This window comes from Halictus rubicundus, chromosome 5, assembly GCF_050948215.1.
Source record: "Halictus rubicundus isolate RS-2024b chromosome 5, iyHalRubi1_principal, whole genome shotgun sequence".
In the NCBI taxonomy this organism is placed as follows: Eukaryota; Metazoa; Arthropoda; class Insecta; order Hymenoptera; family Halictidae; genus Halictus; species Halictus rubicundus.
Genome location: NC_135153.1, coordinates 8996946 through 9024860, shown reverse-complemented (window position 1 = coordinate 9024860; position 27915 = coordinate 8996946). Strand labels below are relative to the sequence as shown.

General features: G+C 48.1%; 2 protein-coding genes across 3 annotated transcripts; both read right to left on the bottom strand.

Moving 5' to 3' along the window:
• Positions 1–458: 458 nt before the first annotated feature.
• LOC143354240 (uncharacterized) lies at positions 459–24376 on the bottom strand. 2 transcript variants are annotated; one of them, XM_076788163.1, is made up of 12 exons: positions 23635–24376; positions 4348–4588; positions 3723–3880; positions 3313–3507; positions 3124–3236; positions 2869–3035; positions 2611–2766; positions 2382–2530; positions 2137–2298; positions 1869–2066; positions 1695–1799; positions 459–1605 (listed from the first exon to the last, which is right to left on the bottom strand). In XM_076788163.1, the coding sequence occupies exons 1-12, from the start codon at positions 23699–23701 to the stop codon at positions 1481–1483; spliced, it is 1836 nt and encodes a 611-aa protein (XP_076644278.1). In that variant the 5' UTR covers positions 23702–24376; the 3' UTR covers positions 459–1480. The 2 variants fall into 2 exon arrangements, with proteins under 2 accessions (XP_076644278.1, XP_076644279.1); XM_076788164.1 differs by lacking the exon at positions 23635–24376 and adding an exon at positions 4721–4872 and having other exon boundaries at positions 4348–4608.
• A 2481-nt stretch (positions 24377–26857) lies between these two features.
• LOC143354639 (uncharacterized) lies at positions 26858–27802 on the bottom strand. The gene is made up of 2 exons (XM_076788897.1): positions 27565–27802; positions 26858–27348 (listed from the first exon to the last, which is right to left on the bottom strand). The coding sequence occupies exons 1-2, from the start codon at positions 27624–27626 to the stop codon at positions 26904–26906; spliced, it is 507 nt and encodes a 168-aa protein (XP_076645012.1). The 5' UTR covers positions 27627–27802; the 3' UTR covers positions 26858–26903.
• Between the last annotated feature and the right edge of the window lie 113 nt (positions 27803–27915).

Below are 27915 nucleotides of genomic sequence, written 5' to 3'. Positions count from 1 at the left end.
ATAAGAGCATTGCGTAAAAGTAACGTACATACGTAGAAAAAGTAATTATTTCGTAGAATTTTACATCGACCTAAAAAATATTAGATTGTGACTGAAAATGAAGATGTTATCTACATCGTAACGCTAATAAGCGAAGCATCGAGTTTACAAATTCGTACCTGAATACGTACATATAATTATGAATAAATATAAAAGCGAGTCGTAAAAGTATTTTAAAGTAGCGCTTTGTGTGATACTTGTACAGAAAAGTCCTATTTGCATTATAAATACGATATTTGTTTACATCGGCGTATAGCTATTTCTTAATAAATTTATTACCGTAACGTACCGTGTAACGCAGTGTTACCTTTAAAGAGTGTCTGAAAAATAATCACAGAGAACTATTTACACGTAACCTTAACTATCCGCGCTAGAATTAGAATATGCATTGTTGCGATTGTAAAAGTTTGCGTATCATAAAATAGATCTTTATCGTACGGTATTACTGTAAATATTCATTACTTCGCAGAGCTCTGTATTAAATTGTAACAGACGATTGATGATAAAATAGTCTTGTTTCTTTGCTATGTAAGTAACAATATAAATTCATATGCATTCAAAAGTAGATCGATATAGTCGTTAATACGTCGAATAGCTCATCAAAAACAATACTTGTAGGTATAAAGTTGAGTGTTTAATCAAGTAATGTTTTTGATGCGAACTATCCTCTAAACTCTAAGCTGTAGAGCGCGGTTAATAGAGTCAGTCTCATTTATCGATTAACAGTAATATAATTACGTGTACTCAATTGTCCTATTGAATTCCGTATCCTCGTATTATCCTTATAAAACGTATCAATATTCTCTATCGGCGCTAATCTTTTAGTTGCTAAAAGAAACATGTAAAGTATTCGAAAGTTGTATAAATGACTGTCCGTGAAACAACTGCGAACTATCGTGCACAGCCCGTCTAATATGAAAAGTACAAAATTCTAAGTAAACGCGAGGTCTTTTGTGTGTTACAGTACCTTTTGTGTCTTGCCGTTGCTAGTGTCACAGTAATCGTGCCGCGATCGTAAAGTTGGCAGTTCAATTAACAAGATTCGATACGGTATGTCGAAAGGGAAAATATGAACGACGCCGTAAAACGAATGGATACTGAATGTCGAGTTCTTGGGATTCTCCTAGCGACATACACATAGTTTTCAATTTCCTAATACTTGTATCTTACAAGGCAGTGGTTGGTGAGAACTATTTATCTACAAAGATGTATCAGTGTTATGCATCGTCAAGAAACAGTACGTAGAAGCTTCTTGTTGATATAGGTTCGACGCGTTCTTACTCTATACGGTACGGTTTATTCGGTGCACCCGGCTAAAACTTCAATTCTGCGAATCCATTCAAAAGAGTCGCGATTATTAGGTATAATTCGCTATTTTGCTAGTCTGTTAGTTCACTAGTTCATCGACGAAGGCAGTTATAGGTATATAATACTTAGCTGCTCAAACGTGTATAGAAATGCTTCTGACGAGAGCAGCTATTGTCACCAATATCAGAAAAATGTTTGACACACTCGCGTTACTCGATGACACAGATGGAATATTGTTCCCTGGTATACCGCCAGTTTCTACAACATAAATAACATATGTCCTAGAGAATCCGTGCGCGTGCAAACAACATGTATCAGTATGGTAGACATTGGAAAAAAGGTTGTACCCAATATCCTGGACCGTGGAGTTGTCGTAATTCTCATGATTGGATTGTGAGAAACTGGTTTCATCGGCGTTGGCGCAGGACTGGGGGAGTTTCCGTAACACTGACCTAACGTACAAATATTTGTTAATATAACTCGTATCGATACACGCGTTTCTCATCGTTGGTGCGAATTACCCTTTTTGTAGAGACGCATTCCTTCCTTCTTCGGATCGATGTTTCGAATGCAATGGTCCCCAGCTTCCTTGATGTAGATCTCTTCGTCGTTCACGATCAATCCGACAAAGCATTCGTTCGTGCCGGTGTCGTTTCGCATGGTGTACGTGTACATGACACCTTTTTCTTCCCACTGTCCCAAGCACAGGTACGTTCGTTCTGAAATAGAATCGCATGAACGGGAGCACTTCTATGGGGAGTCGTTATCGCGTCCGATCGAATGTTTTACCCTCGTAAAGTTCTCCGGACTCGCAGTCGGTCACTTTGAAGTACATTATCTCGCGCGTGTTGCAATTGCTACTCAATTCGGCGCACATTCCCGACAAGTCCGTGATCATCCCCATGTACTGACCGGTAATCGGACAAGGCGATTCCACGGCGCGTTCGATCCCTGTTCCAACGATATTATTAATTACGATTGAGTACAGATGGAAAGTGGAAGTATAACGCGTTAAATCGATCGTTTCGACTGACTCGCTTGTGTCATCCAAACTGGTCTATCCAAGTAGGGATTGTCGCACAAATACGTTTGATAACCCGGAGTTTGTACCATCCCTCTCGCGAACTCCAGCACGTTTTCGCTTCGTTGTCTCATCACCAAGCACAGGTAAAACGCTTGTTCGCTAAGAAAAAAAAAAAAAAAAATTGGAAATGTAACAAGTCGATAGACAACGTTCAGACATCCGACTAGCGAGCTATTTACCATTGATCCTTGGAATAAACGATGTAACGACCAGTTTCTTCGTTCGAGTCCACCGTAATGAACGTGTAACTATTGTAGCCGTTCAAATCGGTGAAAGTCATCGTACCGTTCACGATCAGCGACTCTTCCCACAAGCCTTGGGCCCACTTTGGAAATCTGGAAAAATTTCGGAGCAATCCGTTCCGTCAAATCTGAAACAAGTTCAGTGGTATCGCGACCAGTGGTGCGACCGGGGCGCGATCAATGAAGCCGACTTACGTTGCCACGTGTGTTTTCACGTAGTTCGGCATCTTCTTCTGGTTGGGCACCTTGCTGAGAATCAAGGTCTCGTACCCGCTGGTCGAGTTGTCCAGATTCTGGGTGCAACTCGAGTCGCTGCCGAGTGCCATGTAGGTCTTCCCTTTTACATTATCAACGTGAAACAGCTGTAAACGATTACGGCACGCGAGTGAACAACACATAAACACGTGGATCGCGTAAAACCGTTCGCAGAGAAAAAGATTTTCGACTCACCCCGCATCTGTACCGCGGTCTGTCTTCGTTGGTCGCGTCGTTGTCCAACAGGGCGAAATAGGTGGATCCGTTCGGACCGGGCCAACTGCCCAAGCAACTGAACGTCAGATTCGCTGAAACGAACGCGCGACATAAAGATACCTTGGAACTAGAATCTCCGTATCGTCGTGAAACAAACGGGAAAGTTACTTTGCATGTCACCGTTGCAATGATTGAAGTGCAACCTGAGCACCGAGCCGTCGGGACAGTTGTTGAACGACGAGGAGAAACTGTTGCACTCGATGGCACGTTCGGATCCATTGTTTAGACTGTACTTGAAATGATACTGTCCAGTTATGGGACAATATTCGTTTCTAATAGGAACGTTTCCGATCTCTTTGGTACCTGTGCAGACGATCGTTTCGTACAAACGGTCGTAAGACTGATCAGGATATTCTAGAATAGGCGTGAGCGTGGGCACGAATACAAGCACGAGGATGCACGAGAGTGCTGCTGGGCCATTGGACGTACGTACGCAATCGGGAAAGCTCCAAGGGCAAAGAGCGTTCGGTGCACACGCCCACGCCTGTTCCAGCACTATATACGAACGGAGGACTCACGATACAAAATAGACGTAGTGTTGAGCGCCTCGCAAGAAGCTAAAGCGGTGGATATGGTGGTATAACACCTGTTCAGGTTGTCCGAGAACACCTCGATAACGTTTCTCGATCTCCTCAGCAATCGGAAGCACCTGATGCACCTGACGCCATCGCCGTACCTGGAACAGAAATCCCGAACGTCAAACTCCTGGATCATTTTTCAATTTCCGGTCGCGTCTATCGCGCGCAATACAGTCTAGGTAAGCTACAGCCGACCGAGTATCTGGTAGTCGAACCAACTATTCTAATTACCGGTCTATTAAATTTAGAATGAGGCACCGTTACTTGGAGTACGTAGTCGACGTGGTTCGAAGTCTGGACTATTTCCGTCTCGGACATGCTGCAGACGTCGGGGCATCCTCGAGGATGCATTAAAACGGTCGCGTGCCAAAACGGTATGCGAGAATCCGCCTCGAATTCCCCCCCGAGAGGATTTCTTGAGAGGTAACGAAACGGATTTCGGCTAATAAATTCTCTGCAGACGGTCGAAGAGAACGCCGACCAGAAAGGAAAGCAACGGAAATTCGGTTTATACTAATCGATACTCCGTTAGCGGTCGCTGTCCGCGGAGGAAAAGAAAAATTACTTGTCCATCAGCAACACGTTATCGCCGACCCTCCTGTGACAGTAACCCCACGCCGGTATAGCGTTGAACGTGATGGCGATGGTGGAGTACTGAATGGGCTGCGCGCCGGTTGTGTTGCCGGGTTCCTTTCCGCTCACCTGTGACACGAACTCACCCTGAAATTCCGCGGGGAAGTAACAGCCGACCATGAACCGAGGGTCGTAGCCCCGAAGGCCACCGTCGCTCGTGATTACGGTCGCATCTGCAAATCAAAGAACGATGCTTGGTCAGTCCGATGGATGATATGGATTCGTATATGTACTTTTCAAATTTCGGCCAATTTTTCGCGTTTATCGTGCACAAAGTATTTAACCCTTCGCCGTTGTATGTTTACTCTCAGCCAACAAAGTTTCTTTACCGGTCCAGTCGTATGTCTGCTCTCAGTCATCACAGCAAAGAACCATACTGATCTTATATATTAACACTTTACCGACCGGTAGCCTATTAATCGGCTTCTTGTCCCCAAAGCTTACCGACCGGTAGCTTATTAGTTTGTTAGTCTATTAAATCTGCTGACAGAATGTGGTTACCATGTTTTTGTATCTAGCGTTTATACACCTTCAGTGTCTGACCTGCCTAGTATAATCTGACCCGGTCTTCGTAGATTCGCGATAAGGTAGAGTGACTACGTTACCGTCAAAAAATGGTTTTACCTGCCTCAAGTTTTCTTCCTTATATAAGAATATTTGGTAAAGGGCTCATTCGAAAGAGATAGGTTCAATCTAGTGCGCGCTGGTCAGGAGCTGCGGAGATTATGCAGATATTTGGTAACATAAGCGTTAGAAGTTGGCCAAAAATTGACGATGAGAATTTTTATGCCATTGGATGAGTTTTCTGCGCGCACTAAAAAATATCTCCAGCTACAAATTGAGCCATATTTTGTCTTGCTTCTCTGCGAAATAAAGCGAAAAACTTGAAGTACGTTTCTGGCGTCAGAATTCATAATATCGATAATACAGAGCAAAAAATGTGGCAAGTTTAGTCAGAGACTTAAAGACCAAGACGGATCTTAAGTCTGTGTCTGAAGGCTGTGAAATTATTAATTAAAAAGTCACGTGACTATCCCGGGCCCTTAATCGGTTGGCACGGCAACCGAAACAGAGCCGGTGTCAGGGAAGTATTTGTGGTCGAATGATCGGTAAGAAGTGTGTAGGATATTCAACCGGTACCGGTCGGTAAAGTGTTAATAAGTTACCGGTCGGTAAGCGTCGGGAACAAAGAGTCGATTAACAGGCCACCGGTCGGTAAAGTGTTAATACCCTACGTTAGAATTTCCTTTGAGTTCGATCGAACGCGACGTGACGCGACGCGACGCATAAAATAAATCGCGTTCCAGCTTACTGCCCACATGTCGCGCACCCAACGATCCATGAATGGTCATTAACGTCGGCATTAAGCGGTTACGAGGGCAGGTGCGACGCTGACAGGTGGACCACCATGGAGCTTGGCAGCGAAACATAATACGAGTTGCTATCGCCTGCCTCCGGAGGAATTATGCTTGCTCACGTGGCTCGCGGGATCTCTTTCCTCGTCGAATTCTGACTCATCGCGTCGATCGAATGGTGCAGTCGGCGTTGACGTCGCGCGTCGCCGCGTAGATTTTGCTCGACTTTGTTCTCGGAGTTGTTCCTGTCGCAGGCGAGCGTCGATCATCCTCTGATTTGGTTTAGCCTGCGACGGAGACTGCGACACGTGTCGTGAGATCGCGTCGGCGCTCGAGCAGCTGTTTCGTCGCATGTTCGGCTTCCCTCGGAGGATTCTCCGGCCGATCGAGCGGTTCCCAACAGTTCTCTTCCTTTATCCTTCAATTTCCGTTCGCGACCGCAAACAAACAAACGCCGGGAACGGTCCGCAGGTCCAGGGGAGGCGATCGATGACAAGGGAGGCGAAACGCAAAGAGCGAAGAAGGAGCGAAGGGCATCGAAAAAGCGGCTACGGAAGAGAAAAGGGACGAGGACACGCGAAGGGGAGAGAAAAGGACGCTTCGGCACGGCACGGTGGCCGTTCCTCGCATTCCTTCTCGCGGGGCCCGGGCCGTTGTCGCGACGCGGAGCGTTCTCTCCTGAGCGCATTACGCTCGCGCGTATAAGTACGAGTATAGCGGTCTCAGGTTCCTGAGAACGATAGTCGCGAGGAGGACTCTTTACTACCATGACCGATCCCATGCTACCTTCCTCTTCCTTCCGTTGTTCATCTTCTTCCTCGCGAATGCGCACGACGCATCGGTCAAACGCTCTTCGAAAACGTGACCGTCCCTCGTTCACGGGTTTTCCTTTTCACTCTGTTCGACGGCTAACCGAGAGGGGACTAAACCACACTCTTCTTGTCCCGTCACGATATTCGGTTACCACCCCCGTGCATCGGTTTCCTACCCACAGCAATCCTCTTCCCGTCCTTCAGGATTCTTCTGGAGAGCTAACAAAAAAATACTCGGAAACCCCCAAACTCTCGAATAATTTATCGCCGGCGGCGGGAGCATCCTGATACGTTTATCTCGTCGGAGAGATCGATAGTATTCGCCCCTCGAGGAGCAGGCGTTAAACCATAATGCCCTGGATTCGGCTGTCACGGGAAGGGGTGGGGGATGGGGCTGTAAATCAGCTCGCAGACGGCCACGGGCACGGAGACCCTCCCGACGAAGACCCAACCCAATCGATAGAAACCCTTATGTTTAAAAAGAAACTTTACGCGCCGCGCGAGAGTGCTATTGTAACGAGGCTGTCTCGAGGGGTTGCTTCAACCCTCCGACGACATTTCCGCCGTAGCCGTTTGCGATTCGGCCGAGACTCGTTCGAATCGCCGCGCCGCGTCGGACGAGTACAGGATGATATCGGCTAAGCTAACCTATTGGCTCGAATCGCGATCGCGACGACGGAGGGAACTAGTTTGCAATTAGAATCCGGGTGCGATTTCAAACTCGAACGGGAGCAGCAAGGTGCGATACCGGTTCACCGGGGAACAAACCGACCCTCTCGATTTTCAGAGGCTCGGCTCGGTTCGATTCAGCTCCGCTCCTTTGTCCACGGCCGATTCAATGGCTTCGGCATTTCGCGTCCCAAAACCGCCGATACGCGAAGCCCCCACGATGTGCTCTTCCCACAGTTCCTTCCGTCCCTCGTGCGCGCCGCTCCTCGCTTGTACTTTCGTTTGCGGCGCGGTCGTTGGATCGTTTGAAAAACGATCGAGAGGTCCACGATCTCTCGCGAGCATTCCCCGATAACGACATCGTCGGCAATGGCTCGGTCGAGAACGACACGGAGTCGCGTTGCCGATTCCCATAGCGGGCCTCGTTCCGTTTGCTGGGCAAATGTTCGATCGCTCGGAAAATAACGAACGCACGGTTAACTTTGGGGTATTGTCTCGGTACGGAACCGGCGAGGAATTCCTTGAAAACCGCAGCGACCAGCGGCCAGATTCGCCTTCTTCTGTTTCTTCTCACCGGCCGTGAAATTGATTTAGCCGGGCAGGAGGAACGGGAGATCTGGCCTCGTCTCGCCTCCCCTTCCCTCGCCGCGAAACAAGCAAAAACGAGCCGACGCGACGCGACGCGACGATGGCTGTCGAGGAGGCTGCGCCGGTACAAAATTGTGTATACAATGAATTCTCGGTACATGTCAACAGCACGAGTCTTGCCAGCGTCGTGTATCGTTTAGGAGGACATACCCGGGCCGTGTTGTGTCTCTCACGGGGATAGCGGGGACAATTCCGCGACGTTTATCATCCAGGCCTTGGCGACATATTATGAGAAATCACTGTATTTAATGTTTCGAGCTGTAAGTCGTTCGCGAATCGTCGTGTAAAACACCGTCGACGGTAACGGCATCGGCATCGGCGTCAGGCATAACAGACCCCCATTTGCATATCAATTGTTCGCTGCCTACACGCGCATCGCGCAATATTATGCTTCGATAGCGCACCGACTGTTCCGTGCAAATATTATCCCCTGACGGCCACTCAGCCTCCCACGGTCCTCCGCCGCCGGGCTCTCGGCGAAACGGTATAGGGAATCGTTCGTGTTGCATCGAGCCACGCGTTCTCCGCATCGATCCTCGAAGGGGGAAAAAAATTCACGTTTGTAGAAGGTCCCCGTGTACAAGGGCAGGATTCGTTGCGCCGATTGCCGGCTCGACGACGACGGTAGAGCCGCATGGAAACGCGGGCGAGCCAGTCGCAGCGAGTTTGGCACGAGCGTCGAGTATCGAGCGTCGGGCGTGCACACCGGTGAGAGACTCTGGGTTTTTCATGGCTCGCGATTCTGGACAATGAACGGAGCACACGCATGCGAACTTACGCACGGGCGACGCATTATGAGCGTAAGTGGCCGCGCGTTCGCAACAATCTTCTCCCTTTGACGACCCAAAGAGGACGCGAGGACGCGAGGACGCGAAACGCGCTCCTCTGTTCGCCGCGCCGGTGCTCGACAGTGGTCTTCACTACGATTCATGTACAGTGAATTCTCGATATATGTCAACAATAACATGTCCAGGAGACATACCCTTGTGTTTACACTCCTCGGCGTCCGAGGCCCCTCACGGGGTATACGACGTTTATCATCCAGGCCTTGGCGACATGTACAGAGAGATCACTTTACACCGCAATTTTTCAGTTTTGAAGCAGAACACGTCCGAGCATGCGCCTCTCCGCTGGGAAAGTAAAACGAACTTTTCAACCGCGGGTGAAAAAATAGTTTTGTCCGTTGAAAGGAACGACAGACATTGTTCTCGAGATCGTAGATACTTGTTCGGCCACGGTGGGAAGCTCTCGCTGTCACGGAGTAAGCTGAGACACCGTGCGAAACCTTAAGAACCGCAGGAGAGAACCCTGGAAAACTAAAAGCGTGACCCGTAACCCGTAACCGGATAGATATTAGAATAAATGACTCGACGAGAAATGTTCGAGCAGGTAAGTACATACAAGTCTTCTCTTTGCCGGTCGACCTGTCCCACCCGCAAGAATCCAACATGGCGCATCGATTCGATCCGATTAGGTTCGCGAGGCGTTACGGCCAAACTTTGCCGAATCCAACGAGAAGGAGAAAGTTTCGCGAAATGTTTCACGTCGGCGAACCGTGGCGGACGAAAGCGGCAGTCGTTTCGAAAGAATTCCCAGAGATACCCGATACTCGGCCCCGAATTCTCTGCGATGGTCGTGCAAGGCAGCGTCGAGGGATGCGGGGATAGATCCGGTAATAATAGATCCGGAGAGAATCGGAGCATGGAAAAAAAGAAAAATCTCTCGTATGACAAACTCGGTTCGACACGATAATCGCCGCCCGAGGGAATTCGGTGGAAAGAACGGAGATCGTATCACGCGATCCGCCATCGCGCGAGAACACCAGGTGGTTAAGCGCCAAGACTCCGCAGATTCGTGATTAGGTAGAGTGACCACGTTACCGACAAAAATAGGCGAAAAATGGTTTCACGTGCCTCAACTTTTCGTCCTTGAAAGGGCTCGTTCGAAAGAGGAAGGTTCGATGCGGTGCGCGCTGGTCATGAGCTGAGGAGATTATGCAGACATTTGGTAACATAAGCGTTAGAAATAGGCCAAAAATTGACGATGTGCATGCCCCGTGGAATCCAAGCATTTTCATGCCATTGGATGAGTCTTCTGGATGAAATACAGTGAATTCTCGTTACGAGTCAGTTGCGCCGTTCTAATCACTGACTCTTAGACGAAATCTGAGGTTCTCGCCGAGCACGCTGGAAACCTAAGAGTCATATCCGTCTACAAGTCATAAAAGCCTATGACTACCAAGCGATAGTGACAAGACTGAGAAAATGTCTTTCGAGCTTCGGCCCTTCACCGCGGTGGTGTGGTTAGTTCCACTGACTCCAAATTGTAAGGTTGGCACTGACTCGTAATGAGAATTCACTGTAGAGAGTAGCGGGCGCTGCATTTTTCGCCTATTTTCGTCGGTAACGTGGTCACTCTACCTTATCGCGAATCTACGGAACGCGATACTCGAATAGCTGAACGTTCTTCGCCTAGAAAATCGTTCCTTTTTTCGGGCGTCTCGTCTTGTCGCGGTTACGGTGACGCGCGGGTTGCGAGAATGCTCGGTGGATCGCTATTTGCGATACGCGATTCACCGGACAGGCAGGACGGCCCGCGACCGTCTCTCCGTTTCTTGCAGACAATGGCGGCGATCCAGGCAGGCGTCCGCGAGTTAAAGACGCTTCCGGTTCACTCGCTCGTTCTCCGCTCGTTCCGATGATGGTCATTGTTGCGTTGCCAGGGAGTGTGACGACCCGGCAACCTCGATCCACTACCGAGACACCTCTTCCTTGCGCCACGATTACGTTCTAACGCGTAATTTCCTTGAAACGAGGCCACCGATGTCGAGATTGCTCCGGTGTTCCGTCCACGAGACGTTTCTCGGTTTCCCCTCTTTCTCCTTTTCGTTTGAAATCGTCCGAGTAATCGGCTGGGAACTCGGCTGCGATGGGTGCGGTGGGTGCGATGGGCGCGGTACACTACCTGCCTCTCGGTTTTTCCCAAGAGATCGAGGACCCAGACGGACCGGCTGTTCTCGCGATCGCCTACAGCCTACAGCCAGCTCGATCTTCCCCAGCTCCTCTCCTTCACCACTGTGATTAACCTCCATAAACCCCCGTCGGCATCGTATATACCATAGCAATCGATAGCCATCGTTTTGAAGTATTGTCCTGGATGCAAAAACGCGAACAACTCGGAAAGCATCGAAAAGGCGTAGAGCAATAAAGCTTACGAATCAAAGACAAAATGAGAAGAGTGTTTCCCGAGAAGATGAAGGAAACTTGAAACTTGTACGGAACAGAGAAAAGAAGAGACTGCAACGAGTACGATATTGTATGCAGGTAGGCGCATACGCCGCTGTCGTCGGACGCGAACAACCTGGATCCCGAAGACGGAGGATCGTCTTCGGGGATCCGCGGACCATGAAGAAACACGGACTACGGCCGTTCCCAGTTCTCGGTGGAAAGGTAGCGAGAGAGGTGTGCGTCGCTCGCTGTGCCCGTGTCCGTGTCCAGCTAACTGTTCGAGATTCGAGAGCACCGTGTGTTCACGTGTCGTGCGCGCAGGGTGGACGTCTGTTCCGTGCCGTGAGCACCAGGCATCCAGACTCCTCGCTCGAGGTTGACAACCAACGCAACGTTAGATGCTTCCGTGTGCCGGGTTTCTATTGTCACTGGATACGCTGTCGCGCAGACCGGTTTCCGGTCACTCGCCTCTCGACTAGTTTGAGCACAGTGGCCGGAAGTGACTGTTCGAGATCCAAAATCTATTCGAAATCGAAATCGCGAGGTGGACGTTCCCCTCGTTCAAGGTCGTCGAACTTGGGTTCCTGGTTGGCAGCTAACCCAACCAGGATCGAACCTGACCAGGGTGGTCCCGACTCGCAGCGAGACACTGCGCGATTTGCATAGCATTAGGACAATTCGCGAGCCGAGTTTAGACTCCATCTGTTCCCCAACACTATGGATTTGTTTTTTAGGGCGGTCCCTCCGGCGAGGTTAGTCAGCCTCCTCCTCAGGCTCTCCCGTTGTTGCTGCTGCTCGCGGCGCAACATTTCTCGTGGGCGTACGCTTCCGTTGTGTCCGAGCGGTGCATTTTTGTGCAGGGATGATTATTCGTGGAAAGAGTAATAATATGTTTCCTTTTGCGGTTTCGATTTCGCCGAGGACGAGAGCTCTTCGGTCGATTCTAGGCGAACAACTCTTCGGTCCGTCAGGCTAGAACTGGCGACGATACTTTGGAAGTGTAACAACAACTGACGCAAAACCTAGATCTTTTGTCGATTGCTATGGTGGACATCCGTTATTACGACGACAGCGCAGATGATATGCAGAGTATAGAGGATCGAGGATCGGAGGGCGTTTCGGTCTCGAGTCTCAGGTCCTGAGATCGGAGGCCATATGTCGCGCGCGTGCCGTCAGGATATTCTTCTCGCAAGCAGCCCGCGTGTGCGCTTTTTCGATGCTTCGTTACTCCTCGTCCGGGCTTCCCTGGTGTCGTCCGATGTCTCCCAACGTCGTCAGGCACGCGCACCACTCGACAAACACGAGAGCCAGGCAGGTGCGACCACGTGTCACCTCGATGCTCACCGACAGATGCCGGCAAATCGTTTGAAAGCCCCATTATATTAGGGGGACCCTTAAGTAATTATTTTGAAATCTAAAACAAACTTTGTAGTAAATTCAAGTTTTTATTTCTTAATTTATTATATAATCTCCATTATTATCAAGGGCAGTTTGCCATCTTTCCTGCAAATTTTCAATCCCCCTCTTATAGAAATCCAGGGTTCGTCAAGCAAAATATGACTCAAGGTGCCTGCTTACATCTTCTACAGAACGTTTTATTTCTTAAATAATGCTACAGAGATCTGAAAAGATCAGAGGGAGCAATATCCGGTGAGTACGGGGGGTGCGGTGAAACCCATTGCAATTCTTTGATTTTTTCCTGAGTGAGTTTCGCTGTATGGGGCCGGGCATTGTCAATTTGCAATTTTACACCTTTTCTATGAACTAAAGATGCCCTCTTTTTCAATAGTTCTGAATACAGACGTTCTAATTGCTGGCAATACAACTCAGCAGTAACTGTTTCTCCAGGTTTCAACAACTCAAAGTGAATTATGCCACGACAGTCCCACCAAATGCACAGTAACACCTTTCTAAGTGATAAGCTAGGTTTAGGGGTTGATATTGCGGTTTGATTTGCAGAAAGCCATTGCTTCGAACGCTTTATGTTATCATAAAGAATCCATTTTTCAACTCCGGTAACGATTCTGCTAAGAAATGGATCTCTACAAAATCTGGATAGCAATGAAGTGCAAATTGATCGACGAATATTCTTGATGTTCTCAGATAATTGATGCGGTACCCATATTCCTTGCCTATATGCCTTTTCCATTTCGTGTAGGTGCCTTTCTATAGTTGACCACGTGGACCTAAGGCTTCTCGATAATTCTTGTGTACTTAATTTTTGATCAGCTTTCTCTAGAGATTTTAGGGTGTCGTTATCAAATTCAACTGGTCGTCCACTTCGAGGCCTGTCAGAGAGATCATAATCACCAGCAGCAAACCTTCTGAACCAACGTTGACACTTGTTGACCTTCAATACATCTCCATAAACATCGCAAATTTTCTTTGTTGTTACCGTTGCATTAAATCCCGCGTGAAAATGAAAAAGTATGCAACGACGAATATGATCCTCGGAAGGTACGGACGCCGCCATTTTATTACAGGGTTGTAAAAAAAATTATACTTTTTAGAATATTTTGAACACAGGCTGCTTTCCCGAAAACTGTAAAATAATACGTGTTTCCTCTTCAACGATCGGTACAGAGCTAAAGGCAAAATTTGCAAATAATTGATTAACTATGGGTACCCCTAATATTACCGCCGGAGTTGTATACTCTCAGACGATTCTGCGCAGAATCCGAGGTTCGATCCTCTTAATTTCCGGTTTGGGAGTTCGGTCGACGAGTATAGGAAAAAGAATCTGTAGAAAACAAAAATGCGTGGAAAAATGGACGAGCAAACGCTCGAACTGCAAGGCAGCCGCGAAGCTTACAACCATAGTTTTTGCCAAAAAACGCAAGTTGCGTGAAAGATGGAGAAAGATTATGGAACAAAATGGCACTTATAATAATTCAATAAATATATATCGAAATTGAAATGTACTGAGTTTGAGTTTTCCTTAAAAATCGGCACGAACTTTTCGGACAACCCAATATATTCTAGAGATACAGTGAATACTCGATACATGTCAACAACACGGGTCTTGCCAGCGTCATGTATCGTCCAGGGGACATACCCGAGCCGTGTTATCGTGGCCCCTCACGGGGTATACCCCGCGTTAGTGGGGATAATTCCGCGACGTTTATCGTCCAGGCCATGGCGACATGTATACACAGTTATCACTGTACTTTTAGGGATAACTTTTCTTCGGAGAAAGTTGAAATGTTCGGAACGATCGAGGATGTAAATCGTGCTACTGGTAAACGAGTCCTGATTAAAAATCCCGATTCCGCGTCACAGACTGCGAGCGAACGAGCGGAATGGGCGCAATAATCGCGATAACCGGCAGACGCTGCCCAACCGCGATCGGCGCGTTAGAAACCCTGTCGACAGGATGTTCGCTCTTATAATGAAGAAGGAAGAAGAAATCCGTCGAGCACTTTCGCCCTTCCTCCTCTCGTTAGCGGCGCTGCGCTGTGCCGCGTCGTGCTGCATCGTGCTGCGCCGTGGGTCTCGTTAAGCGAGAATTAACGGGAATTTCGTCGAAGAAACCTGCCGATAATATCTTTTCTCATTATCGAGCGCGCCACCTAGTCGACTTCCGACTAGATCGAGAGACTTTCGATTAAAAATTTCAATTTTCGACTCGATGCTACTCGATCTTCCGAAATTCAATGGTTTCGCGCTTCGTACACGAACAAGAACAGCGAGACGTAGAGAAGAATACAGGCGTGAATACGCCTCGAAGAGTTTGTTGGTTCGCAGCGGAACGCGAGGATGATCCGCTCGCGCTCGCTCGGAGTTCCGCACGGTACCATCCTACAAGTATTTATAGTTTTCGACTTTTCTTGCCGGCCGCGCGACCGGAAACCGGCCGATTATATTTAGAAAAAGACGCGACTGGACGTGGAATAACAATTCCGCTGGTGTTCGCCGTGAATCGGCATTGCAAAGCGGCCTGCCGGTAGCCTGGTAGCCGCTTCAAAGCGAGACGAGGAATACTTCGTCATTGTTCGGGCTGTAAATTTCCGTGTATCCTGTTTCGACGTAGGTAATACGTTCCCCTCGCGCGGAGATACCAAGACGGCCGCAAAACACTATCGTTTTTCCCCGTTAAAGATGTTCACGCGTTACAGCGAATTATACTTGTAGAAAATTCTAGTCGTTTCGCCGATGCGATCCCGAAGAACGTAGTCGGATTTAAAATCCGACGTAGCTGAAATTAGTGGGGGTGCTGCTCCAGAAAATTTCAGCTTCCTATGTGCGCATACGCGCTACAGTCAAGCACCACAGTTTTCCAAACTGTGAAGCGCACAGTTCCGTATAAAGATTTTTCCATCTTTTTATCGCATTCAATGTTATCGATAATGTCAAGCGGAAATGGGGGGTGCCGCCATTGGTTCCTTGCGAAGCCAAAGTCTAGTCCGACATTTCGAACATTCTTCATGAAAACAGTCAAACATCTCAGCAACGGTAAGTTTTAGGACAAATACACTCTAGTACTTTTATACTCGGAATACGCCAATCTGTCGAAACCGAGCATAAATATCTTCTCTACGCCTCCACTTGCAAGAATATCATTTATTATGTAGTTTCTTAAACCCTACAAACTCTGTAAGTAACATTTTCTCGTATTGTTTGAAATAACCAAGATATTCAAGTGGACAGAGCTCGTGGGGCACACTGTATATGTCGCCAAGGCCTAGACGATAAACGTCGCGGAATTATTCCCACTACCGTAGGGTATACCTAGCAAGGGGCCGCAGAGCTCGAGAGGCCTCGGTAAACGTAACTCAAGTATGTCTCCTGGACGATACACGACGCTGGCAAGGCCCGTGTTGTTGACATGTATCGAGAATTCACTGTACCATAAAACTCGCGAGAACCTGGCCCTATCAAGCTCGGAAGCCTTTGAACGAAGCGCATTGCAAAACATTGCTCGCCCGTCGGCGCCGAGCGATTTTAATCTGTGCGATAAACGTCTGGCCCGGTGCGCCAAGAGGATCCGCCGATGATCCACATCCGGTGCTCCATTGGTTCTTCTTCTTCTTCTTCTTCTTCTCGGAGTCTTGTTTTTCGAGGTGAACGCGCCAGCAAAAAGCGGCCTTGCTCGATCCCGACTACGATCTTCCCTCCAAGTCGGGATCGGACCCGTTTCGCCCACCATATGGCAGCTTTGTAGGCCTTCCTCCCGTCCTTCCGTCCTTCCTTCTTCCCGTTCTCCCATCCTACCGTCGTTCTCCTCCTTTCGGAACGCTGCGAAACTCGCTCCGATGATCATCTCAAGAACGAGGAGAAGAATCAGAAGAAACTCAAGAAACGTCTTCCACGTGGTAAAACTTTTCTGACGGAATTTTCCTCGACGACCGTTAGAATCGCTAGAATCGGCAAGCAGGACTCGCAGCAATCACAAGAAAGGAAACGGGAGACCCCGTTCCTCTCCGTGCGCGATTCTCACCTCGTAGAGCGGCTTCAGAAAGCGTGAAGCCGTGCGTTATGCCTCGTTGCAATCGATCGTCCAGTTATTCGATGGACGAACAAGAGCTCCGTGTTTCGCGTTGCCATCGGTACACAGTGAATTCTCGATATATGTCAACGTCATGTATCGTCCAGGAGACATACCCGAGCCCATCGCGTCTTCGTGGCCCCTCACGGGGTGTACCTCGCGGTAGTGGGGACAATTCCGCGACATTTGTCACGCAGACCTCGGGGCGACGTATACAGCGAAATCGCTGTAATTGCTCGCGGAATCAAGAAATTAGCCCGGAGGAGTCAAAGCAAGCGAGAATCGGGACTATCGGGCCGAGGCGGTGAAAAAATCTTGATCGACGGAAAAAACGCGGCGGGGCACAATTATAATGGAACACGTGGATCAAGAGGCAAGAGAAGAGTGCCGGCTAATCGCGTGTTTCCGGTTCACGAAGGTAAGCTGGTACGTGGCGGTAACGTAACGCAGAGCCCGTGTCCGTGCCGTGCGCCTATCCCACGTGAAAGGTAAAAGCCGAGCCCTAATCGAAACCGAGGCTGGGAACGCGACTCTATCGGGATCGGGATCTCGATAGAACCCTGCCTTTCGCAAACTGTTATTCTTTTCTCGGCCGTAAACCCCGAATACCGTGATCCTTGTCGGAAACACGACTCTAATTAACTGTACCCGGCGCGGCGCTACGTTACGCGGCGCGACCCTCGCGCACCAAATGACTCTCGGTCCGACGATTACCACGGGGGGATATATTAAATTTCCCTGGACGATCTTACAAAAAGCCTTTCGATACTTTTACAAAAAAGGAAAAAAAAAACTCGACAGCGATCGAATTGTCTTTGATCTTCCTGAAAGAAGAATGCGAGGAGCTTCTTTCGCAACAGACCGCGGATGTAGTCTGACGAGACAGCTGCCGTGGACGCGTGTCGCGTGTCGCATGTCGCATGTCGCATGTCGCGTGGACATGTTTTGTCTCCTTGTTCTGTTCCGTTTCGTGCGAAAGGATCTAAGAAAAGGTTTGAGAGTCGGAAGTAGTAGGTGGTACGCGGAGCCTGCGGCAGATGTTGCCCTCCATTACGGAGTATTGCGGTGTACTCTCTCGCTTCCAGATCCTGCGCACGTATGAACGCGTACGTGTGTCGCGCACGCAGGACACCTCATTGTGGTCGAGGAGGTCAGCCGTTTCCTTCTCGTTCCTCCTTCCTGCACTGGTTTCTGATCCCGTCCCCATTCTCGCTCCGGTTCCGCAGCTTGCGATCCCAATTGTCTCCGTCCTCTTTTATTTTCCACCGTTTGCCCCTTGTTTTTCACCCTGGACGCATCGCGTCGTCTCGACCTCTTCCTCTTCTCGAGACCCTTCTATCTCGTATCAGGGGGCCTCCTTTCCAATTGTATATTTAACACTTTCACTGCCGAACTAGAAACCTCAAAAATTCCATAAAATCACAGTAAGTTACTTAATGAAATAAAAATTGAAAGAATTAAATGTATGATATTGAGTAGTCTCATCCAACCCTCTTGCATTTTACAGATCCTAACCAAGTTTGGTAGAACGAATATATTAACGTAAAAATCTATTTTAGAACCTGGACAAATAATTCCGTCAGCCACATTTGGGTGACACGGCAGTCAACGTGTTAAGGTCCGATTCATCGTTTCGCCTGTCCTCGAAGCGTGGCTAATATATGGAACAGAACGGGGCAACAATTTCTTCCATTTCGTTGCGATAGAACCTTTTACGTAACCGAACGATTGCACCGTTAGCGAGCGCGGTTGCGTCAGTGATTGGTGAGGTGCGAATCACGAGGTCCGAAGTACAAGACATGTCCAGGTCCGAAGCTTTTGCGAGCTGCAAACGCGGCGCGATCGATTCCGGAAACGTTTCCTGCAGGCCTGATGCATCGATCAACACGATTATCATGCCGGTCGTTGGCCAGGCTTTTCTTCGCCGGTTGATAGAGATTGCGATCGGGCCTGTTGTCTCGCGTGCTCGAGGGTGGTCCGGTCTAACACGAGCAAACAACAGGAAAGGTAGAACGGCGAAACAGCAGATGCACGGCTCTCTCGAATCGGCCGGGCTACCAACGAACGTGATCGAGACTCGGTGCCTATGTACTTTAATACATGTCAATTCGGCCGCCTCTCGGACACGCCTGCGCGCGTGTTTCGCTCACGCGCTCTTCTGCACCTTTTGTCGAGCCTACGCGCTATACGAGCACACGAGCTCTCTCTTTTCTGCATGCAACGATATTCCTACGCTCCTTAGAAACAGGAACAGTTTGTATCTGAGAATAAATGTAGATTCCGTTTAATGTTGCAGACTTCCGTTAAATACAGCGATGTCTCTACATATGTCGCTAAGGTCTCGATGATAAACGTCGCGGAATTATCCCCACCACCGTAGGGTATACTCCGCGAGGGGCCAAAAAGCTCGAGAGGCCTCGGACGCCGAGGAGTCTAAACATAATACAGCGATTTCTCTACATATGTCGCCAAGGTCTCGATGATAAACGTCGCGGAATTATCCCCACTACCGTAGGGTATACCTCGCGAGGGGCCAAAAAGCTCGAGAAGCCTCGGACGCCGAGGAGTGTGAACATAATACAGTGATTTCTCTATATATGTCGCCAAGGCCTGGATGATAAACGTCGTGGAATTATCCTCACTACCGTAGGGTATACCTCGCCAGGGGCCAAAAAGCTCGAGAAGCCTCGGACGCCGAGGAGTGTGAACAAAATCCAGTGATTTCTCTATATATGTCACCAAGGCCTGGATGATAAACGTCGCGGAATTATCCCCACTACCGCGGTGTAACTCCGGGAGGGGCCACGAAGCTCGAGAGGCCTCGGTGAACATAACATAGCTCGGGTATGTCTCCTACACGATACAAGACCCGTGTTGTTGACATATATCGAGAATTCACTGTGGTTGTAAAGTCTCCGGTCGACCCTCCTGATGACCAAGACTTCCTCGGACAGAGTCGAGCGGCTAGAACAGCTACACCGTTGAAAATGTTTGAGGATCCCTCGACCCTCGGTTCCACAAACAAAAGAACCACCTAAGGAAACGAAAAGAGATGGTTTCTCTGTCGGCGCTGACAGACTCGCCCACCCCTAATGGGTGGGCCGAGAGAATCCCTCGAGCCCCTCGTCCCGTCTTCCAATGGATCCCACAAGCTCGCGCTCGCGATCCTGCCTCGACGCCTCGACGCCCTGATGACGCGGCCAAGGGAAAGGACCGAGCATCGCGGCGATTTTGATAGCGCGACTGTCACCGGGCTGATGATAAACGACTTCCCCCTTCCGACCGTCGGGATCAAATGGCGAACAAGTCTTTGCTCGAAGGCCGGTGCTACGATTTGCTCGAGATTCCTGAACGATGAGCGCTATGGCAAAACAAAACTGGAACATCGGTGAACAGGTGCTTCGCACGTCCATGTCGCTCCAGGCGATTCTCGGGAAATCGAATTTCTTTCGTCTCTGGACGTCTAAACCAGGGGATATTCCCGCCAAGACGAAAGATTTGAAACTTATCGTTCGAGATTCTTTTGGTTCTTCGATGATAATGTTAACACTTTACCGACCGGTAGCCTGTTAATTGGCTTCTTGTCCTCGACGCTTGCCGACCGGTTGCCACTGCAACCGAAACAGAGCCGTTGTGAGGGAAGTATTAGGACGACCCATAAGTAATTAATTATTTTGAAATCTAAAACAAACTTTGTAGTAAATTCAAGTTTTTATTTCTTAATTTATTATATAATCTCCATTATTATCAAGGGCAGTTTGCCATCTTTCCTGCAAATTTTCAATCCCCCTCTTATAGAAATGCAGGGCTCGTCAAGCAAAATATGACTCAAGGTGCCTCCTTACATCTTCTGCAGAAGTGAATGTTTTATTTCTTAAATAATGCTTCCGAGATCTGAAAATGAGCAATATCCGGTGAGTACGGGGGGTGCGGTGAAACTTCCAATTGCAATTCTTTGGTTTTTTCCTGAGTGAGTTTCGCTGTATGGGGCCGGGCATTGTCAATGCAGTATTGCACCTTTTCTGTGAACTAAAGATGCCCTCTTTTTCAATAGTTCTGAATACAGCTGTTGTAATTGCTTAATACAACTCAGCAATAACTGTTTCTCCAGGTTTCAACAACTCAAAGTGAATTATGCCACGACAGTCCCACCAAATGCACAGTAACACCTTTCTAAGTGATAAGCTAGGTTTAGTGGTTGATATTGCGGTTTGATTTGCAGTAAGCTAATGCTTGGAACGCTTTATGTTATCATAAAGAATCCATTTTTCATCTCCGGTAACGATTCTGCTAAGAAATGGATCTCTACGAAATCTGGATAGCAATGAAGTGCAAATTGATCGACAAATGTTCTTGTTAGCCTCAGATAATTGATGCGGTACCCGTATTCCTTGCCTACATGATTTTCCCATTTCGTGTAGGTGCCTTTGTATAGTTGACCACGCGGACCCAAGGCTTCTCGATAATTCTTGTGTACTTAATTTTGGATCGGCTTCCACTAGAGATTTTAGGGTGTCATCATCAAATTGGTCGTCCACTTCGAGGCTTGTCAGAGAGATCATAATCACCAGCAGCAAACCTTCCGAACCAACGTTGACACTTGTTGACCTTCAATATATCTCCATAAACATCGCAAATTTTCTTTGTTGTTACCGTTGCATTAAATCCCGCATGAAAATGAAAAAGCATGAAACGACGAATATGATGAAGGTACGGACGCCGCCATTTTATTACAGGGTTGTAAAAAAAATGGTACTTTTTAGAATATTTTGAACACAGGCTGCTTTACCGAAAACTCTAAAAGAATACGTGTTTCCTCTTCAACGATCGGTACAGAACTAAAGGCAAAACAAATTCTTTGCAAATAATTCATTACTTACGGGTATTCCTAATGTTTGCGGTCGAGTGATCGGTAAGAAGTGTGTAGTGTGTTCAATCGCTACCGGTCGGTAAAGTGTTAAGGTCGCGTTACTTCCGAGAGCAACGTTGCGTCGCGGTGTCGACTCAACGATTCGGTTAGGTGTCCGGACCTTCCGCGTCCTGTGAACCATCGGAACGCCTTACGCTTCAGACAAACGTTACTCGACACCGATTAATTACAAAGTATCGGAGCCAATCTCCATTGAAGCCGATCTCCCGCGCTCGATGCGTCATCCTCCACCGTTTCCCGTTGTAATTGCTACTTTCCGAAAGATCACAGGCGACGAATAGCGTGCTCGAGTGGAAGGGGCGCAGTTAGGTTTCGGCTGTGCCAGCGACAGACCGATCAAACCTAATCCATATTGCCGGAGGACCATCGAAATTTCAATCGGGTCGACGACAAAGAAGCTTCGGAGTTCGAACAATGATTCGAAAAGTTGTACACGAGGTCCGCGATGAGTCAGGGAGTTTGTTCATCGGGTATCGCTGCCCGTCAATCTTATCTCCGTCAACCTTTCGCGTTTCAGTTTACAGTCCATCGACCTCGCTGGAGTCCTTTCGTCTAGGAACAATGAATATTTAAGTAATCGCCTGTTAACATCGTTACGACATCGATCCGCGCAAGCATGGCAATCTCTCAGATTCTCGCATTGTTGCCGCTGAGAATCGCCGCATTTTCCAGGAGGGGAAAACGGACAGGGGGCTCCGGTCCCTGCCGTTTCTTCCCCTGCTACTTTATGAAAATTAATAGACCCGTTCGCTCGGCTCGTTTCTTCTCTTTCTTAGTTGCAATCTCGTTAAAGTGCAACAAACTGTAACGAGCCGGATTTTCCACGTACAATACTAATAATAATAATAATAAATGTGCGCGGACACGCGTGGTCCTCGTCGGCCTTCCTCAACCCTCGCAACGACTTAGGATTTAGGATAAAGGTGACCATGGTTCGGTTAGGTCTGGGCCGGTTTACCTGAGAACACGGAACCCGAATTCCTTCGAGATGAGAGATAGCGAAATGTGATTCACGGGGAAACCTGCGATAAACTTGATTTTATCTGCCGGCTGACGCAGGTCAATTTTCACATCTCGAATTTTCCGCTTACTTCCTTCATTTTACGCAACTTCCATACAAAATTCCGAAAACTGCAACATTAGGCTCCGAGGTATACGCACACAAATATATGTATCCTATAAAAATGTAGGTGTTCGAATTTTGCCAACAGAAAAGAGGCTTTTGCGCTTTTAACACTAAACCACTGAACACTGAACTAAATGATTAAAACCGCACAAAATCCAAATAAATTCAATCTCGTCATTTTTATAAGACAGCATGTATACTTTTAATGCTCGGTAGGTTTAGTGTTAAAATTAATTACGAACCTATCGCTCTGCAATTTGGTATAATTTTTACTTGTAAACGGTTCAGAGATAATTCCTCACAACAAATTGCAACGTTTCTGGTCATCCGGTGAGCGAAAAAAATTCTAGTAGAAAGATATGTCGCATAAACGTTGAGCAACTGAACGACTAGACGCTGGACAACAACGAAAGAAAAAGGTTGAGAGTTCGGAGGCTGCCCCCGGTATAAATAGAGGCTGTTTGATCAATCGCCAGAAACGCGACAGTACTCGCGAAAGAATGGTTAGGCAGCAAAGGAAGGACTCGTCGATACCGTAAACGACGATTAGTCGCAAAGTAGATTTTCGTCCTATTCAGAATAACTTGAGACTTACGGGGATCCTACTTTTTACGGTATTTACGCGGACAACGTTCGTTCTTTTTTTCTTTCAAATCTAACGATTCCTCAAAACGTTCAGCTCGATTGTAAAATAAATCCGCGGAGTCAAATACGCGGACAGCATTTAAATTGCGAACCACAACCCGCGCAAAAGCGCGCGCGACCCTCTTTGGATTGAAAGTTCTGATCAAGTCAAACTCCGTTTAAGCGACAAGTATCCGAGTTTTTCCTAGATTTAATACAAATTCCAAAGACTTATTCTAATTCTGAAAACTAAGAAAGCGTTATGGTTATCAAACATTTTTCCCTTTCGCAAAAAGGAAATAGTAATTTCTCCCGGAAATGAAAAGGTTGAAATTCTACTTACCCAAAGCGTAGACCGCGTTCGTGATGACCAGTAGCACCAGCGTTCTGCCGAGCCTTGTGTTCCTCATTTTTGGATCTGTCACGCTTGCCGACGACGCAGGATCAGCAATTGGAACAGTAAACTTCAACCGCGGCACGGTTCGAACGGGTACGCGATGTCCATCGAGTTGCCAACATATGAGGGAACCGTCGACGATCGATCGGCCGAAGAGTAGATCGTTTCGAAGCTTCTAACGTTCTAACGAAGGAAAAGGAAGGACCGGCGCAGCGCGACGTCGACCGCGAGATTCCGAAAGCTCGGCACGGAGCACGCCTTTCTTCGGCGAATGCTTCTCTCCGCCTTCTTCTTCTGCTCTCTCTCTCTCTTGTTCCGTCCCTCTGAATAGCACACCGTGAATCGGACCGTGCACAGTACTCTCCACGGGTTTCAGCTGAGAAGGGATACCGTCGAACCGAGCAGGTACCGCTCCACGAGATCCTCTCTTCCTTCCGTGAGGTTTGATCGTTTTAATCGTGAGCGATCAAACCCCGATTAACTTCCGATTCCCTCCAGAGATCCTTGCCCGTTGCACCTTCTCCGTGGTGATTGTGCCTGTCGATCGGCTGTCAAAACGTGTCAGCTTGTTTGCACGGTGACATGAGAGCAGACGATCGTAGGGGGTTGAAGCCGGTCGGAGACAATCGAGCACAAAGTACCGGCGAGCCGAACTGTACCGAGGTTCGCAAACGAATGCCAGCATGGCCAGTGAGTGAAGCAGTCGCTCGGCGCTCTTCCGAATTCCGTAGCCGCATAGGTGTGCGTGCGCTTCTGTCCCCACTCCGCAGCCCCTACCACTCATGAATTTCGTTACCCCCACCGGCGGTGGTCACCGTCTCGTCGCGTTCAGTCTTCTCGCTCGACCTCGCATGCTCGCAACTCGCAATCAGTTGCGCGCGGCGCAACCATCTTCCCCCTCGCACCGCGCCAAGTCTCGACAAGCCACGCCGCGATGCGCAGTGTGCAGCATTCGATTAGCTATGGTGTTGCGATTTGCGATCCTAATTTCAAGCTTTTTTTTGCAGGAATAATGCGATTCCGTTTGAAGAACCGAAGAAACCATCCGTTCACGTTTTACAGTTTCCGCCTAGATCTGGAAATGAGTCCGCGGTATTATAACTTTTAACAACGGATAAAAGAGGAAAAGAATTCGTATCCACCTTTGTGTACGTTCTTCCTTTTTCAGTCTGGACCAGTAGAGGGAAACACGGCGAATTAGGCTCGTCTCTATCCCTACTTTCCATTCGTCTCGGAATTCGGTGTATCCTCGTTTCTCGCTTCCTTTATCCCCATTGTATCCGGCTGAGCGCGTGTGCGGTCGTCGCATCGCGTCAATTGCGTCTGAATCGAAGGCGACGGTCTCGTCGTGATACTGGAGGGTGTTCGTCAATGGATCGAGCGAAATGGTTCATTCGAGTAAACGCCCCGCCGCAAGCGTCGACTCGTTTGTGCACCACAAACTCGAATACGTTTCCAGTGAGGAACAAGATCGATGGTTACGCGTTCCTTTTTTTGTTTTTTGAATTAAAACATCCTGCAAAACAAACGACCGTAGCATCCGATCGGTCGTTCGTTTACCGTCAACCTACTATTGTTTAGCAACATGGTCATTTCCGGTTTAATAAGCGGCTCGTAACTCTTCCATAAGTCCGGAGGAAAACGTTATAATGGAAGTTATAAAGTCCCGTGTAATCTGCGCGCAAGGTCTCGTTGTTAATTACACCTACCGAGCGTAGGTTTCGCGATTTATGAATGATTCGGTAGAGTGAATGAACGTGGTCGACGCATGCGCCCCACGACCAGATTCCATTCCCATTCTGATCCCGCAACCCGCTGCTATTCCGGCTGCTTTATCCCTTTACCGTTCTCTCTCTCTCTCTCTCTCTCTCTCTCTCTCTCTCTCTCTCTCTCTCTCTTTGTCTTTCTGTCTCTCGTTCTCGCTCTCTTCTCTCCTACCCCACTCTTTTTCTGTGGGTAGTTCAGAAACTAGCAGTTCTAGAATTCGTAAAACGATCTTTTGCCTGTGTAGAATCCTTATCTAGGAGCAAAGGATGACAGAGCTCACAGCGGCAGCAGAAGTGTACGTTATTATCGCCATTGTAAAATATTTGTTCAGTAAGACCGGCGACTAAATTACCGTTTCGGTCCAAAGCAAACGTGGTTCTCCGGAATTCTGGTAAGACGATGGCGTTGTTCATGGACCCGTGTAATCTCGTGTTTCTCGCACCATACAAGTGGAATTTTGGCTGTGACAACATGCCGATCAATGGAGTCGTTGGTAAAACGATTTCCAACGGTAACAAAATTTCTAAAGGAACCATGTGTTCAATATTCATTGGGTCTACCGGCTTTGGACTGTCAGGTGCGAATTTGAAAAGGAAGAACGGTGTCCGAAGCTTGTTCCGACAAGTTGCAACCTGCCATTGTGTTCGTTCGATGCATTCCAAATTTCTTCTCCTTCTCCTTCTTTGTGTCGGCGCGTGAGCTCGACGCGCATACCGCGTTGCCGATCTTGAATTGTTTATCGGGACGCTGAGAAGCTACAACTTTAAACATTATACTGTTACATTGAAATGCAACTCGAACAAGTAATCGAGAAAATAAATCTACGGTTTCTACGTAAATTCGATAGGCGGGTCAGCAGAATATTCGCCCGGCGAAAAGGCGGTCTTATTAATTAAGATAACACGAAACGCGATATGTACCAATTACATTGTAATGGGGGAAGGGGTCACGGCGAAGAACGCACCGTAACATAACTGTTCATTAAGAAACCCGTCGCCCACGTTAATTGGTAAGCTGCTGTCGAAATTGTTAACACGAGCATAAAGTAACCTTGATCGTGGCGAGGCATTCTAATTAGATCGAGTCTCACGACAATTAAACGGAGAATGTTTGGGAACGTTTCGCGGTGGATCCTGCGATACGAGAAACGAAAAAACGGGAAAAAGATTCGATTACCGAAAAAATTAGGTAGGTATTCTTGATCGGATCGTCGCACGACTGTTCTTCAGTCTTCGGAGAGGAAAAAGATTCGCACAGTCGCGGTCATCTGGATAGTGGATAGGTAGAGGTGTTGTAGTGGTATACATATGTAAATTCTGAACTATCTTCCTTTCTAAACAGAAAACAAAAAGCGGGTGAAACAGTATGAAGACTGCTTTTTATTGTTGTTGTTGTTGTTGTTGTTGTTGTTATTGTTATTATTAAACGAATTTAACCTCTTGAACGGTCTACTTCTCCCATTCGGACAGTTTACATGTTTTGTGCTCAAGGCAAACGTCGTAACAGCACTTCTCCGATTTGCCACAGTCGCTGTCCGAGTCGCAAGAATTCGGCGGTGTGTACCAGTCGTAGGTACGTGGACAATGGGTTCTCAACGGCGGGCAGTGTTTCTTGGTTTCTCTCTCAGTGACGGACACTTCCGGCCAATGCGAGAGAAACGGCGAGAGTTGATCGGCAACGCCACCGGCAGCGGCACCGATCCAGAGCCACGGATAGAAAATCGTATGCCAGCCGTGTCCGTGCCAGTCCTGTTTACCCGACGGGCAACAATAGTATCGATGATCGCTCGTCCGACACCAATATCTGCAGACTGTACCATGCTCCTTCGGATGTCCTCTAGCCGGCGTGCACAGGCAACAGACGAGAACGAGAATCGCCAGCGAACGACGCATTCTGAAACGTTGCAAGGATTAATTGTTCTCGCATTTGTACTTTAGTTCCGATTTGATCATAGTTTTCCGACCTCGCAGCCCCCTTTCGAAATATTAATGATTATTACTCTACGTCTTGGTATGTAGCACCTATCGGTGTTGAGACAGTTGAATTTTGAAAATTTTTTACGAGGCTGCAACGACAAAGTGAATTGGACACGATAAAGTATTCACGTACCTTTGTATGTGTGTACTGTAAGTTGCAAGCAGATTCGCGTGTTCACCTGTTTCCGGGTGCATTTTCTCGCATCTGAGTCCGGTGCCGGCGCACGGCCAGCTTATAAGCCGGAGAGAACAATTGTTTCCGAAAATGTGGTCAACGGACAATCGTTAATTATCGTGTTTCTCTTGAGCTAGCCTCGAGCGTTCTTCCAGAGACATTCAATTAACCGAAACGTCAGAATGTCATTACCGAGGTTTACTGAAAAGAGGAAAAACATTTAGCGGGTAACGAACAAAATCGCTTTCTATGGAGAGTTACTGCATGCTAAGTCACCGATGCGATTGCGACGCAAGGCACGAATGTTTG

Bases quoted from the DNA above. Each gene is read 5' to 3' on its own strand.
- LOC143354240 (XM_076788163.1), bottom strand. From the start codon at position 23,701: ATGAGGAACACAAGGCTCGGCAGAACGCTGGTGCTACTGGTCATCACG. The intron at 3,036-3,123 runs GTGAGTCGAAAA...AATCGTTTACAG, and splicing joins GACCGCGGTACAGATGCGGG to CTGTTTCACGTTGATAATGT. The intron at 1,606-1,694 runs GTACAACCTTTT...TTTATGTTGTAG, and splicing joins TCCACGGTCCAGGATATTGG to AAACTGGCGGTATACCAGGG.
- LOC143354639 (XM_076788897.1), bottom strand. From the start codon at position 27,626: ATGCACCCGGAAACAGGTGAACACGCGAATCTGCTTGCAACTTACAGT. The intron at 27,349-27,564 runs GTACGTGAATAC...GCAACGTTTCAG, and splicing joins TACAGTACACACATACAAAG to AATGCGTCGTTCGCTGGCGA.